Source organism: Carcharhinus amblyrhynchos, chromosome 5 (genome assembly GCF_965287045.1).
Source record: "Carcharhinus amblyrhynchos chromosome 5, sCarAmb.v2.hapA, whole genome shotgun sequence".
In the NCBI taxonomy this organism is placed as follows: Eukaryota; Metazoa; Chordata; class Chondrichthyes; order Carcharhiniformes; family Carcharhinidae; genus Carcharhinus; species Carcharhinus amblyrhynchos.
In genome coordinates, this window is record NC_137328.1 from 105,616,810 (window position 1) to 105,632,599 (window position 15,790).

Genomic DNA, 15,790 nt, shown 5'->3' on the forward strand with positions numbered 1-15,790 from the left:
TTTACCGAGATCATTATAAACAAAGGACAAAATAAGAATAGTTTGGGTTTTCCCTGTTACTGACGTGTAAGATCTCTGGAGATAATGGAAACGCATCACCCAGGAATATTATAGGAGGGAGACAATTAGAATTCTGAGGTCGGGATTTTCCAGCCCTTCCCGCCAGTGACATCTTCTGGTTCTGCCGAAGATGATTTTCCCCCCCTCCCCCCCCACACTGGTTCCCCCACGGTTTGATAGGCGAGCCATGCAAATGGCCTTAGATATCAGCAGGACTGGAAAATCCTGCCAGCAGCGAACCACCTCCCCAGCTGGAAAACACGCCACAAGATGGCTGGAAAATCCCACCCTCAATCTTTTTTGTTGTTGTTTTAATTATGAGAATTTATACAAAGAAATCTAATTATTGATGATAAGAGCTATGTTATTTTCCACTCGTGCATTGACTTCAGGATTAGTTTGAGAAAATTGGCCACAAAATCACTGTGTGAACAATGTGCTGTCAATCGCACTGCGGCTTTGGGGCTGTTTGAGACTCAAAGTAACAGCAAATCTGAGAATAAATTCGAAGCAAAATACTGCAGATGCTGGAAACTGGAAATGAAAATAGAAAATTTTGGAAAATCTTAGTAGATCCTGTAGAGAGAGAGAGGGAGACAAGAGTTAATGTTTCAGCGCTCACTAATACTACCAACTCGGAAGAAGAGTCATACAGGCTGGAAACATTAACTATTTTTATTCTGTCTCCACGGATGCTGCCTGACCTGCTGAGCTTTTCTAGCATTTTCTGTTTTCTTTGTGACTTTTAGATACTTGCTTTGGCTTGTTGTTGGGATAAACTCTTGGGCAGCTAGTTTTTTGTTTTGGTTTTTCAACCTGTTGAGCCCTTGGGATTTAGAACTCTCTTATCTTACCACAAACTGATGTTAATCTAATTCAACGAAATGGGCTGAAAGGTCTCCTGGTGACTAAGTGGGATTCTAACTCTGTCTACAATGGGGCACCAATTGGTTAGCCACACTCAGGCAGGCTATGTGAATGATTGTGGCAAGCTGTGTTGTCACCTTTGTGTATTAGAGGGGCATAATGAGCACAATTCTAACTCATGGGATAAAAGGGAAAGTTGGCGTTTGAATAAGAAATAAGAAAGTGACAGGAAACGGAGTCGTGATAAATGATTGTTTTTTGGATTGGAGGAAGGTTTGTAATGAAGTGCCTCAGGGGTCAGTGTTGGGACCTTGCTTTTCCTGATGTATATTAATTACCTGGACTGTGGTCTGCAGGACATGATTTCAAAATGTACAGATGATGTGAAGATTGGCAACATTGTCAACTGTGATGAGGATGGTCTTGAACTTCAAAAGGACGTAACCTTTTTGTGGGGTGGGCAAGCAAGTGGCAGATAAAGTTCAATATAGAGAAGTTTAAGGTGATCCATTTTGGCAGGAGAATTTTGGAGATAGTATAAATACAGTTAAAGTCAAAGCTTATTCATTTGTCACAAGTAGGCTTACATTCACACTGCAATGAAGTTACTATGAAAATCCCCTAGTCACCACACTCCAGCACCTGTTCGAGTACACTGAAGGAGAATTTAGCATGGCCAATACGCCTAACCAGCATATCTGTGGACTGTGGGAGGAAACCCACGCAGACGTGGGGAGAAACCCACACAGACAGTGATCCAAGCCAGGAATTGAACTCAAGTCCATGATGCTATGAGGCAGTAGTGCTAACCACTGTGCCATCGTGCTGCCCTAGAGTGGGGAACATCTAAAAGGGTATAGGAACAAAGGCATCATGAATCATTGAAAATGGCAGGTTATGTTGACAGTGCAATTAATAAAACATATAACATCATCAGCTTAGGCTTAAGGTCATGTTGAATTTGTATAAGACAATAGTTAGGCCTCATTTGGAGTACTGCACCCAGTTCTGAATGCCAGACTTGAGGAAGGGTGTGAAGACATTGGAGAGAGTACAAAGGAGATTCATGGAATAATTCCAGGGATAAGGAACTGTAGCTGTGAGGGCAGCTTGCAGAGATTGAGAATGTTTTCTTTGCAGAAAAGAAAGCTGAGAAGAGACTTGGAGAGGTATTCAAGATCCTGAGGAGTATGGACAGAGTAAATAGTGAGAAAGTGTTCCCATTAAAGAGAGCATCAAAAACTAGAGGGCACAGATTCAAAATTATGGAAAAAAGTGAGGGGGAAAGAAAATTATCCAGAGTGTGGTTGGAATCTGGAATGAACTTCGAGAGGATGATGGAGTCAGGTTTGATTCCGTTATTTAAAAGGGAATTGAATAGTTATTTGAAAAGAATGAGTGTCAAGGTTATGGAGATAAGGCAGATCAAGTGGAACTAGGGTAGAATGTAGTTTCAGAGAGCCAGTGCAGACTCGATAGGCCAAATGGCCTCCTTCGGCACTATAAAGATTGTGTGAATAACTCTGAAATTGAATTCATGGGGATGGATTTAACAGGGCAGTGTAGTAACGATTCCTGGGCTAAAATGTTGGAGAGCCCACCCCACAGCCATTTAACGCTGGGAATCACACTAAATGTTTTAGGTGGGATTTCCTAACCCCTGTCAAGAGGAAGTCCTGCTTTGCAGAACTTTTGTCAGTGAGTGACAGCATTCTGGCTCTGTAACCAATGCAATTCCACTGTGACTGTCTCAGTATTGTGTGGATGCTTGGCAGTGCCAGTTTGGTCAATGCCTCAGTGTCTGGTATTTTGTCCTGCCCTCTGATCTTCAGAAGCTTCCAGTGACAGCTCAAGTGCAAGTGGTTGAGATTGTTGATACCATGCTGGTACTCAGCCCGGACATTCTCTCTTCCACCTTCTTCCATCAGGAAAAAGTTACAAAAATCTGAGATTACGTACCAACTGACTCAAAAATAACTCAGTGAGTAAGGCCTTTTGCTCTGTGCCATCAGTTTGGGAGACAGACTCACTCCTCGTTGTTCCCAGATTGATGTTCGAATTTGGCCACAGGCTACACTTCTTGTCGTAACTCTTGTATCCGATATAGACAATCGGAGAGAGTGCCTTGCTAAGATAAGTGAGCTGACAGCTTCTAGCTATAGACTGGAAGCTTGGACCTGAGATGGAGCTTCTCTGGAGTAGCCCGATAGTAAAAAGTCTGACAACACCAGGTTTTAGTCCAACCGATTTATTTGATAATAGACTCGCAAGCTTTCGGGTTAGTCCCTTCGTCAGGTGAATGGAGAGTTCTGGCCTCAGACAGAGCATATAAAGCACAGACAGTTTAGAGATTACTGATTAGAATGCGAATCCTTACACCTAACCTGCTGTTCAAGACCTGAAGTGGCTGACAATGTGAGTGGAAGGAGCACTGATCACAGGTTAAAGAGATGTGTATTGTCTCCAGACAGTACAGTAAGTGAGGTTTTGCAAACCCAGGCAAGTCACGGGGGTTACAGATAGTGCGACATGAACCCAAGATCCCTGTTGAGACCGTCCTCATGTGTGCTGTCATGACACACGACAGCGCAGAGTCGCTGAACAGAGACTGATAGCCAAGTTCCGCACACATGAGGACGGTCTCAACAGGGATCTTGGGTTCATATCGCATTATCTGTAACCCCCGTGACTTGCCTGGGTTTGCAAAACCTCACTTACTGTACTGTCTGGAGACAATACACATCTCTTTAACCTGTGATCAGTGCTCCTTCCACTCACATTGTCAGCCACTTCAGGTCTTGAACAGCAGGTTAGGTGTAAGGATTCGCATTCTAATCAGTAATCTCTAAACTGTCTGTGCTTTATATGCTCTGTCTGAGGCCAGAACTCTCCATTCACCTGACGAAGGGACTAACCCCGAAAGCTTGTGAGTCTATTATCAAATAAATCGGTTGGACTAAAACCTGGTGTTGTCAGACTTTTTACTGTGTTTACGCCAGTCCAACGCCGGCATACCCACATCGTAGCCCGATAGACCAGTTCAGTTTTGTTTGTGTTGATCATAAGGCTGAAGTTGTCATGTGCATTGGACAACAAGTTTGTGCTACACTGAATGGCCAACTGTGATCCAGCAGGAAGTGGACTGTCACCAGCAAACAAGAAAACACCAAATATGTCTTTGGAGACCTTCTTGGGTCAATCTCAGATTGAGCAGCTTCCCATCCATACGATAGTGCTAACCTTGTACCGCCCATTTTCAAATCTACCAAGTTCCTTCACTTCATTACTTTTAGCTGCCTTTATACTTGCTGACATTTTGTCCTCTGTACTCATTTAACAAATCTAGAAATTTCTTCATTAAAGTCTTGTTTGCATCTGTCTCTAATTGATTCACCATACCAATTCCCATTTTCTTTCTCTGACTTGTAGAAATACTTCTGTTATTAGCTTTGAGATGTCTTGCAAGGTTTTTTTTTCACATTTCCTTTTTGCAGCTCTCATGACTATTTATACCTCTTACTATTTATGGGCCTCCTGTGCGGCACGCTCACTCTCACGTGTCCTGGATGCTGGTGAACCTTCTAACCCATTCCCAGTCAATATTTTGATTTGATTTATCTTTGTCACATGTGTTAGTATTCAGTAAAAAGTATTGTTTCTTGCATGCTATACAAAGCATACCATTCATAGAGAAGAAAAAGAGAGAGTGCAGAATGTAGTGTTATAGTCATAGCTAGGGTGTAGAGAAAGATCAACTTAATGCAAGGTAGGTCCATTCAAAAATCTGCTGGCAGCAGGGAAGAAGTTGTTTTTGAGTCGGTTGGTATGTGATCTCAGACTTTTGTAACTTTTTCCCAATGGAAGAAGGTGGAAGAGAGAATGTCTGGATTATGTGGGATCCTTGATTATGCTGGCTGCCTTCTGAAGCAGTGGGATGTTTAAACAGAGTCAACGGATGGGAGGCTAGTTTGAGTGATGGACAACCAAAAAGAATGCTTTCTATGGTGCATCTTTAGAAGTTGGTGAGAGCTACAGTAGACATACCAAAGAAAGTAGAGGCATTGGTGGGCTTTTTTAACTATAGCATCTGCATGGAGGAATGAGAACAGGTTGTTGGTAATCTGGACACCATGGAACTAAATAGGGCTGTGTGCTCATGCCAATCCCGGTTAGAATCCCTACAGTGCAGAAGTAGACCATTCTGCCCACCATGTCTACACCAAACCTCCAAAGAGCAACTTACCCAAGCCCACTTCCATCACCTTAGACCTGTAACCCTATGCATTTACCATAGTAATCCATCTAACCTACGTATCTTGTGGGAAGAAACCGGAGCAAACTCACGCAGACATGGGGAGAACATGCAAACTTCACACAGATGATGACCCGAGGCTGGAATTGAACCCAGGTCCCTGGCACTATGAGGCAGTAGTGTGCCAACGTGCCACCTTGGATGATTCTCTGTGTGGAGTTTGCATGTGTCTGCATGGCTTTCTTCCGGATGCTCTGGTTTTCTCCCACAGTCCAAAGATGTGCAAATTAGATGGAATGGCCATGCTAAGTTGCCGCTTTCTGTTCCAAGATGTGTAGGTTAGGTGATATAGCAGGGTAAATGCACAAAATTACAGTATAGGGTGATGGAAGTGGGCCTGGTTAAGATGCTCTTCAGAGAGTTGGTGCAGACTCGATGGGCTGAATGGCCTCCTTTTGAACTGTAGGGATTGGCACAAGCACACAACCCTGTTTAATTCCAATATTTACTGGGAATGGGCCAGAAGGTTCACCAGCATCCAGGACACATGTGAGTGAGTGTGTCACAGGGGAGACTCATAAATAGTAAGAGATATAAATAAAGTCATGAGAGTTGCAAAGAGAAAATATGGAAAAAACCATATCAAAGCCAATAACAAAATTACTTTTACAAGTAAGAGAAAGAAAATGGGGAACAAGTCAGTCAATTAAAGATGGACGCAGACAAGAAATTTCATAGACTTGTTAAATTAACACAGAGGACAAATTGTCAGCCGTATAAAGAAGGCTAAAAATAATGAAGTGAATGAACCTGGTAGATTTAAAAATGATATTGGAGAAAATAATGTGAGTGAACATAGTTAATGGCTTCCATCTCAGCATTGGAAAAGGTCAAATGGGATATTGTATATGGATTAATCAGAATTTTTCAAAGCTCTTTAGTTTTAAAAAGCATTGGGTGAGATTTTCTGGCCTTTCCTCAACATTTTTCGCAGTGGCGGGAGATGGCGGGATTATCTGGTCCCACCACTGTCAATGGAAATTCCCATTGAAGCCACACTCCATATCACCAGCAAACCTGCAGCAGGGCATGCACTGCTGGCAGGACCAGATAATCCCACTGGCATGAACAACCATTGTGTTTTGTATTAATACTGCCAGTCCATTATTTAATAAAGTAAGTTAAGAAGGGCTGAAGTTAATGAGTTGAGAGAGGACATGAGAAGACTTTGGCTGATAGGATTAAGGAGAATCCTAAGGCGTTCTATAGATATGTTAAGGACAGAAGGTTAGTTAGGGCAAGATTGGGGCCAGTTAGAGACAGCAGTGGGAATTTGTGTGTGGAACCGGAAGAGATTGGAGAGGCATTGAACCAATATTTCGCTTCAGTGTTCACGCAGGGGGACATAAATGTAGCTGTGGAGAACACTGGGTTACAGCGTTGTAAACTGGACAGTATTGCAGTTGATAAGGAGGATGTGCTAGATATTCTTGAGGGTTTGAAAATAGATAAGTCCCCTGGGCTGGACGGGATTTACCCTAGGATTCTCTGGGAGGCAAGAGAGGCGATTGCAGAGCCTCTGGCTCTGATCTTCAGGTCGTTGTTGGTCACAGGTATAGTGCCGGAGGATTGGAGGATGGCGAATGTTGTCCCATTGTTTAAGAAGGGGAACAGAGACTTCCCCGGGAATTATAAACCGGTGAGTCTTCCTTCTGTTGTGGGTAAGGTTTTAGAAAAAATTATTAGGGATAGGATTTATAGTTATTTGGAGAGTAATGAATTGATTGGAGATAGTCAGCATGGTTTTGTGGAGGGTAGGTCGTGCCTTACTAACCTTATTGAGTTTTTGAGAAAGTGACCAAAGAGGTGGATGGGGGTAAGGCAGTTGACGTGGTATATATGGACTTTAGTAAGGCGTTTGATAAGGTTCACCATGGAAGGCTTCTGCAGAAAATGCAGATGTATGGGATTGAGGGTGATTTAGGTAATTGGATCAGGAATTGGCTGGCGGACAGGAGACAGAGGGTGGTGGTTGATGGTAAGTATTCGTCATGGAGTTCAGTTACGAGTGGTATGCCTCAGGGATCTGTTTTGGGGCCACTGCTGTTTGTAATTTTTATAAATGATCTGGATGAGGGTATAGTTGGGCGGATTAGTAAATTTGCTGATGACACCAAAGTCGGAGGTGTGGTAGATAGTGAGGAAGGGTGTCTTAGTTTACAGGGGGACTTGGACAAGTTGCAGAGCTGGGCCGAGAGGTGGCGGATGGAGTTTAATGTGGAAAAGTGTGAGGTAATTCACTTTGGCAGGAATAACAGATGTGTGGAGTATAGGGCTAACGGTAGGACTCTGAATAGTGTGGATGAACAGAGGGATCTAGGTGTATGTGTACATAGATCCCTGAAAGTTGGGAATCAAGTAGATAGGGTTGTTAGGAAGGCATACGGTGTCTTGGCGTTTATTGGTAGGGGGATTGAATTTAGGAGCCGCAGCGTCATGTTGCAACTGTACAAAACTCTGGTGCGGCCGCACTTGGAGTATTGTGTGCAGTTCTGGTCCCCACATTATAGGAAGGATGTGGAGGCTTTGGAGAGGGTGCAGAGGAGGTTTACGAGGATGTTGCCTGGTATGGAGGGGAGGTCCTATGAGGAGAGACTGAGGGATTTGAGGTTGTTTTCGTTAGAAAGAAGGCGGCTAAGAGGGGACCTTATTGAAACATATAAGATGATTAGAGGTTTAGATAGGGTGGACAGTGATAGCCTTTTTCCTCGGATGGAGAAAGTTAGCACGAGGGGGCATAGCTTTAAATTAAGGGGTGGTAGTTATAGGACGGATGTCAGGGGTAGGTTCTTTACCCAGAGGGTGGTGAGGGATTGGAATGCCCTGCCTGCTGCAGTTGTAAATGCGCCTAGTTTGGGGGCGTTTAAGAGATCCATGGATAGGTTTATGGATGGAAAAGGTTTGGTTTAGGTTAGAGGGTCATTGCTTTTTAACTGGTCGGCGCAACGTCGTGGGCCGAAGGGCCTGTTCTGCGCTGTAATGTTCTATGTTCTATGGTGGTGAAACCAGGTAACTACAGATCTGCCAATTCACCATCCATTGTGGGGAAGTTGACTTTGACTTGATTTATTATTGTCACATGTTTCAGTATACAGTGAAAAGTATTGTTTCTTGCGCGTTATACAGACACAACATACTGTTCATTGAGAAGGAAAGGAGAGTGCAGAATGTAATGTTACAGTCGTAGCTTAGGTGTAGAGAAAGATCAACTTAATGCGAGGTAAGTCTATTCAAAAGACTGATGACAGCAGAGAAGAAGCTGTTCTTGAGCCAGTTGGTACGTGACCTCAGACATTTGTATCTTCTTCCCGACAGAAGAAGGTGGAAGAGAGAATGTCCTGGGTGCGTGGGGTCCTTAATTATGCTGGGTGCTTTGCTGAGGCAGTGGGAAGTGTAGACCAAGTCAATGAATGGGAAGCTGGTTTGCATGATGGATTGGGCTACATTCACAACTTTTCATAGTTCCTTGCGGTCTTGGGCAGAGCAGGAGCCATGGCAAGTTCTGGTACAGCAGAAAGAATGCTTTCTATGGTGAATCTGTAAAAGTTGGTGAGAGTCGTAGCTGACATGCCAAATTTTCTTGGTCTTCTGAGAAAGTAGAGAGGTTGGTGGGCTTTCTTAACTATAGTGTCAGCACGGGGGGACCAGGACGATTTGTTGGTAATCTGGGCATCTAAAAACTTGAAGCTCTTGATCCTTTCTATTTCATCCCCATTGATGTAGACAGGCATGTTCTCCCCTCGACTTCCTGAAGTCGATGACAATCTCCTTCATTTTGTTGACATTGAGGGAGAGATTACTGTCGCCGCACCAGTTCACCAGATTCTCTGTCTCATTCCTGTACTTTGTCTCATCATTGTTTGAGATCTGACCCACTACAGTAGTGTCATCGGCAAACTTGAAAATTGAATTGGAGGGGAATTTGGCCACACAGTCATAGGTGTATAAGGAGTACATTAGGAGGCTGAGAACACAGCCTTGTGGAGCATCGGTGCTGGATTATGCAGATCATTTTTAGCAGAAACTTGAACTCTGACCTCACCAGTACAATTCTGAGCACACTTTGGGCTCCAGGCAGAAACTCCACCCTAAGGTCATCAACAAGAAACCTCTGAAGTTGTTTGATTCAGGACAATAGTGTGTGCGTTTACAATGTGAGATAAGTAAAATGATGTGTGGGACAGCATCTTCTCCATAATTCCAGAGGTAGAATTTTATGATGGTGGGATTTTCTAGCCCGCTGAAGTCACTGGGGTTTAGAATGGCTCTCTACATTTTACAGCCCCAGCGCTTTAAAGCTCCACTCTCGGTGTGTGATTTACACAAAAATATAATGTTTCATACACACACCGGGTCAGATAATCATCCATGTGGATCTCATCCATGTTTAGTCTGTATTTAAGTTTTCCCATTCAGGTCCTTCCATTTTTCTAAACTGGCATTGACGTTACATTCTGACTTGTATCTGACACACTTCCCGAATGTGTGGAGATCATGAGCTGCACTCTAGTTACCGTGATATAAAAGAAAAGAAACTACATCAATGATGGTGCAACAGTTAAAAGACTAGCTTCATATTTTTAAGCTAACATACCATAGACTTTCGGTATCGCTAATGCACCTCGAGGAGTTGATGCTTTCTTTGAAATGGTTAGCATTGCATCAACTTATCCATAGGAAATTTCTTCGATAAAATGCATTAAATATCAGCTGAACTTTTTGATGATGCATGTTATATGGAACTTTGAACAAAGCAAGTTTAGTATCTTGAAGATCAGGTACTTTGAGCCAAAAATCAATCAATGGTGCATTCACTATACTGGCAAAGTGTTCCTTCTAGAGTGGTGAGCAATTTGTAATCCTTATCTCGATATACTACTTACTGGTAAAGTTATGAGAATCCAGTTTTTATGGATAGGCATTTTGTACATAATGAATACATCTAACTGGACAATCTGATCAACTGCAGCAATATCCTTTTAGGTGAATTGAGTTGGTGCTTACTTATACCAATGAAATCTTTCACTGAAAACTGCTTCCATTGTCATTGTTTTGTGTCCTTAATAACTTTGTTTTCTCAACTTTTCCTATTTCCTTTCTAAGTTGGCTTCTTGTCGAAGGCTCAATGCAACATCCCCTGTTCTCGGGCATCATCATTCACCCTGTCCAAATAAATCTGGAGTCCAAGCAATCACCAATGAGTGGATATCACTGACAGTTGGGCCGTCCCCTGCGAATACCACAGCCCCCGAACCACCATCTTTTCCTGATAGCCTGATGTCCGATTTAGTTACATCTTTGTCAGTCACCTCGTGCAAGTCTGACCCAAGCCCCTCAAGAAATGCTACTTCCGATGAAAGATTGAGTCATTTCATTCCAGTCACATCTTCGAAGAACCATCCCAGCTCACCAGAAAGCCTGCACTATCCATTCAGCCCACCACCGCTCCATACTGCCTCGCATTCGCCCATCTTCTCATTTCACACGCTACCCCATGGAGGTGACACAAACATAACGCAGGTAGCAGGAAAACCTCAGGAATCCCTTAAGAAGTTCAAAACCCTTCCCTCTGTCAATGGAAAAACGGCCGGCGCTACAGAAGTTTCTTTAGTTATTACAGAGCCATTTGAAAGTAGCTCTCCGACGAAATCCCTGCAAGACAGGGACAAGCATGAACAGAAACTCTGTAAAGAAATGCTGTCAATCACTGAAGGAAGCCAGTCAAAGGGTGATGGAGTTAAGCTCACATGTTTCCGTGGACATAGTCCGGATGCAAACAAGGAACCTCCAGAACTCTATATACAGGAAGACCCTAGTGAAGTGTATAAGGCACCAGTGGCAAATAAAATGAAACCAGTTTTGTCCGATGATCAGACAGAAGCGAGAATTGATATTGAGGTACAAATACAGTGGAGCAAAAGCTAGGCCTGATATAACTCGTTGCCTACTAAATTACTTAATATGCCTTTGAACAAAATGTGTTTTAACTCTTCCCCCACCCTCTCTCACCAGTGTGTTGTAACTCAAATCTGATGCTAGCTTTAACATTTTCTAAAAACAGTGTGTCAGCAACAGCATGCAGGTATTGATTTAAGGGACTTCGCCTCAAAGAATAGGGACAACTGAATGTCCGTGAGCTTATAAAAGGGACGAGTGGTGTTTGCTAGTATTCAAGGTTAGGGGAACATTCAAACCTTTGCTATCAACTTGGTATTGCATGTTTATGTTGACTGCTGTAATAATGACATTTTTGAAATATAATTATAAATTAGATGCACGTAGTGAATGAAATACAATGGAAAGCCAGTAAACAATACACTTTTTAAGAAGTGCATCATTTTCAGTTTGAAAGTAACTAGCCATAGTTAGTCCTCTTGTGTTTATTTTTCTCTTTCTACTCTTCTCTTTTTTACATATGCAGACTGTAACATCTGGAACTGACAAAACTATTGCTTCTCCTCCCTCACATCCATCCCCACTGTCAACGATCTCCTCCTGTCTGTCTTTCTCTTCACCTTCACAACTCCCTCAAAGACCCATATTCTGCACCAAATCCTCCAGTCAGGAACCTAGGTCTCCAAAGTTGAAGGTAACTTGGATCGCATCAAGAGCAAAGTAACACAAGTGATTGAAAGTGAATGGTACAAATGTTGCGCTTGTTAAGGTTTTAACTTACAAGTTGGCAAACAGCTTACAAAGGTAAACATTTTCTAAAGGAATAATGGTGAGGTGAATGGTGGCCAAGTATTTACGTGGAGAGATGTAGGTTTGTGTTATTTCCTGCTGCAGAAGTCATGCTCCTTCCAACAGAGATAAAGCAAAACTGGATTGAACTCTCCACCAGATCATTGGAGTATATATCAGTGTGAGGTGGCCTGTTTGAAAAGGAGATAGAATAGATCCAAAGCTACGTTTTCACCAAAAAAGAGGAACATAAATTTAATTATCAGCAAGAATCTCTGAGGTGATCAGAATAGTGCAAAGCAACAATACAGGGTGATTTTAAAGAAATAAACATAGATGAACTGCTTTTTTGACACTCATATGGAATATTTTTCTTGCTTCAGTTTTACAGAAGAGATGTAATTAGATTTATGATTGATGAATAAATGTTGAGTGGACATTTGTCCCTGACCTATATTTAGCTGATCATGCAATAACTGCTGACAGTTCCAAAGACAATGGGCAGAATTCTCCCAACCAGATTGTGGCAGGTCTGCTGGTGGACAGTCGAGAGAATCTAGTGAGAACCAGAAAGTCGGAATCACGCCAGCATAAGATTCAGTTGCAGTCCTCCCAATGGCAGATCGCTCTTCTTGCTGGCAGGATGTGCAAATATCCTTTACGTTAATTTGTACCTCAGGAATGTTCATTAAAACATCTGCACCCCATCATAACATTCAGTCTTGCCAGTGGGTATTTTATCAAACACATCAGCTGAGGGCAGGGGGTGAATCTGCTGCCAGCCAACCAGGCGAGTCAGAGGGGAACTTGCTTGTGTGTAAGTAATTCACTTCCAGGTGCAGAATCTGGTTCAGGGTCCCAGTATTCTAGCAGGTGGGACAGGCGCCTCCAGTGTCGCCCACCCACCACACTGAGCCTCAAAATGGGAGAACTCCCACCCAAGAATTTTCTCTGTATTTGGTTGTTACATCCTGACCCAGAAAGTTGCAGAAATCAGATTTGAAGCTCTTAATATTTTGATAGAAGCCTCCAAAATCAAACATTTTTTTACATGTCAGTTTAGAAAACAAAAAGAAAAGAATAAAACTTCAAGAGGATAAGACTGGAAAATAAGCCTCTTGCATCATGGCGCTGTGTTGCCAGTATGTTGCACGATTCCACATGTGGTGAACTCCTACTCTCGATGGAGTGAATACGCTTATCATAGAATCCTACAGTGCAGAAAGAGGCCATTCGTGTCTGCACCGACCACAATCCCACCCAGTCCCCATCCCCATAACCCCATGCATTTACCCTAGCTAGTCCCCCTGACACTGGCCAATCCGCCTAACCTGCACATCTTTGGATGGCGGGAGGAAACTGGAATGGAAGCAAGTGGAAAGTGGATAAATTGCTGTAAAAAAAAAAGAATCGTAGAAATGATTGAGGTGGCCCATAATAAACAGGAAGAACATAACTTGAAGTTGTTTCTTTTTCTGTAGGCATTCTGGTAGGGACATAGAACAGAAAAAAGGTGAGGTCTTTAGGTAAAATGAGAGAAAACCAACTCTCTGAAAGAGTACTTAATTTTCGGTGGCTCCTGTTTTGTGATAATTGCACCTTCCCCCTACCATGAATATTGCCATACTCCTGCTACACGCCTTAATGAATATTTATCTGATACAATCGTATTCTAATCAATCTTAAAAAGTGTTCTGAACTCTTACTTCCTGCTGCATAACTTGGAAAATCCTTTTCTTTTGCAGAAGAGAAGTTGTTAGACTTTGTACTTTTGCCACTAGTTAAAGGACTGTGTAGCAAGCTCCACTTTCATCTGGGTTTCAGATTAGGTTTGATCAATGAGATGCAGCTCTGTATTACCAGCAACAGAAGTAGGTTTGGGCAGTGCTACCCCAGCTGCTTTTGAGATGACTGCTTAACAAATTACACATTTATTCAGATTCGCAGAATCATAGAAATATCCCAGGTTCAGTCCCTGTTCTATTTAGTGTTAGCGGCATCAATTGTAGACACAGCTAGGTTGTCACAGTTGACACTGAACCCCTCCATCGAGTGTTCTGCTCCTGATCCATTGGCAGCGTGTATGCCTGAACATCAGATATGGGCAGACAGCTGTCAAGCGCCATGCTTGTCAAAGTCTGCACATGAATAATGATCATTTGACTGGGACAGTAAATAGTGAAGAATATCCATGGAATCATATTCCGGAAAAGCAGTCAATCTCTTGAGAAGTCGAGGATGGGTGAAAGGGCCAATCTAGAACTGGGGATCTAAGTTAATTAAAGATGTACATAAAACTAAGACAGCATGTGTTCTGGATAAGGTAGGGTGATGTTGTATATGATACACTCTATATGACTGTATGACTAGCTTTGGTGCAAAGTGTCTTCCCTTCACCTCAGTGCTGCAGTTATAGAGTTACTGCAGCCTCCATCCAGAGCCAGCCTTTATCTAACATTAGTGCAAAAAGGATTGAGATTTTCTGGAGGTGTTAGTCTCATTCTGGTTCACTTGGGAGTCACTTTGAGCCTTGATGCTTTATTTGTGCTCTGGGTGTTATGATATTTGAAGAAAGCCAAAACCATTTTGCACTAAACTTATTTGATTTTAGATTATGCGATTCCTTGACATTTCTAAATCTTCCTTAAGTAGTCTCTGCTCTTTTAAAATAACCTTAACTCCCGGCAGTCTGATTACACCTCTGTGGCTTTTGCAGACAGGACTGAAGACCGGTGTAGCTATTGTTGGTAAGCCTCCTCGCAGCCCTGTGATGTCTAAGCGATCCTGTGGTTCACCTGTCAGGAGTAGCTTTTTACCATCTCATAGGGTAGGGGAATTGGGAAAGCAATATATAAGACGTGCAGAAAAGAACTGTTTGCTTTATTGCTGAAGTGTGTCTTGTGTGAATTGAATTAACATTTCTTTCTTTCACATAATTTCCGATGCATTCTATAGCTTACTGGAGTGCGTTTGTACTTTAGAGTGCTGTGTTGTGGTGACACTAAACCTCTCCCTGCCACTCCCTGTCATTTCATCCCACAATGTTGTCGTGTGCTCTGATAACATTTGCGCTGAAGATTACAGAAGAATGATTCTGCGCTGTGTACAAAACCAGCAATGTTCAAAAAACTGATGGCACTACTTGCGAAGTAACATTAAATATTTAGAAAATTATACAGAATATTAATCTGCCATCTACTTAATTAATTGTTATCCATATCAATCGATTTTTAAAATGCTTTGTGATTCCTTCACTGCCTTTCAGTTGAAGTTACTTGTGTTGAATGATGTTATCCTTGCTTTGAAAAACAATATATGTTTTAAACTCACAAATGTGCCTCTTAACAGTTGATAAATCTCTCTCTTCATAATCAAATCATTAATATGTATCCCTATAAGAAGCATGCAGGCAAGTGAAGGAGTAGCAAAATGGAGGGCTGGGATGATCTGGAGCTCTTGGGAGGTGGAGCGGATGGAGATTAGAGAGGAAGTGTAAACTCCAATGGGAAAGCAAGTGGTTGCATGCTCATTACATAGAACATAGAACATTACAGCGCGGAACAGGCCCTTCGGCCCACAATGTTGCGCCGACCAGTCTTATTTTTAAAAAAAAACATTGACCCACTAATCTAAACCAATCCCTTTTCGTCCATAAACCTATCCACCAATCTCTTAAACGCCCCCAAACTAGGCGCATTTACAACTGCAGCAGGCAGGGCATTCCAGTCCCTCACCACCCTCTGGGTAAAGAACCTGCCCCTGACATCCGTCCTATAACTACCCCCCCTTAATTTAAAGCCATGCCCCCTCGTGCTAGATTTCTCCATCCGAGGAAACAGGCTATCACCATCCACCCTATCTAAACCT

General features: G+C 42.6%; 1 protein-coding gene across 5 annotated transcripts in view; it reads left to right on the top strand.

Moving 5' to 3' along the window:
* The window catches only part of LOC145343266 (sorbin and SH3 domain-containing protein 2-like), a 283,373-nt gene that overhangs the window by 245,291 nt on the left and 22,292 nt on the right, over nt 1–15,790 (top strand). The window contains exons 23-25 of one of the 5 annotated variants that reach the window (XM_080189388.1): nt 10,343–11,137; nt 11,661–11,828; nt 14,640–14,750. The exons of the other annotated variants lie outside the window; for them this stretch is intronic. Coding sequence (XP_080045514.1) covers nt 10,343–11,137; nt 11,661–11,828; nt 14,640–14,750 — 1,074 coding nt within the window. The remainder of the gene's footprint in view (nt 1–10,342; nt 11,138–11,660; nt 11,829–14,639; nt 14,751–15,790) is intronic. 5 annotated transcript variants of the gene reach the window in all.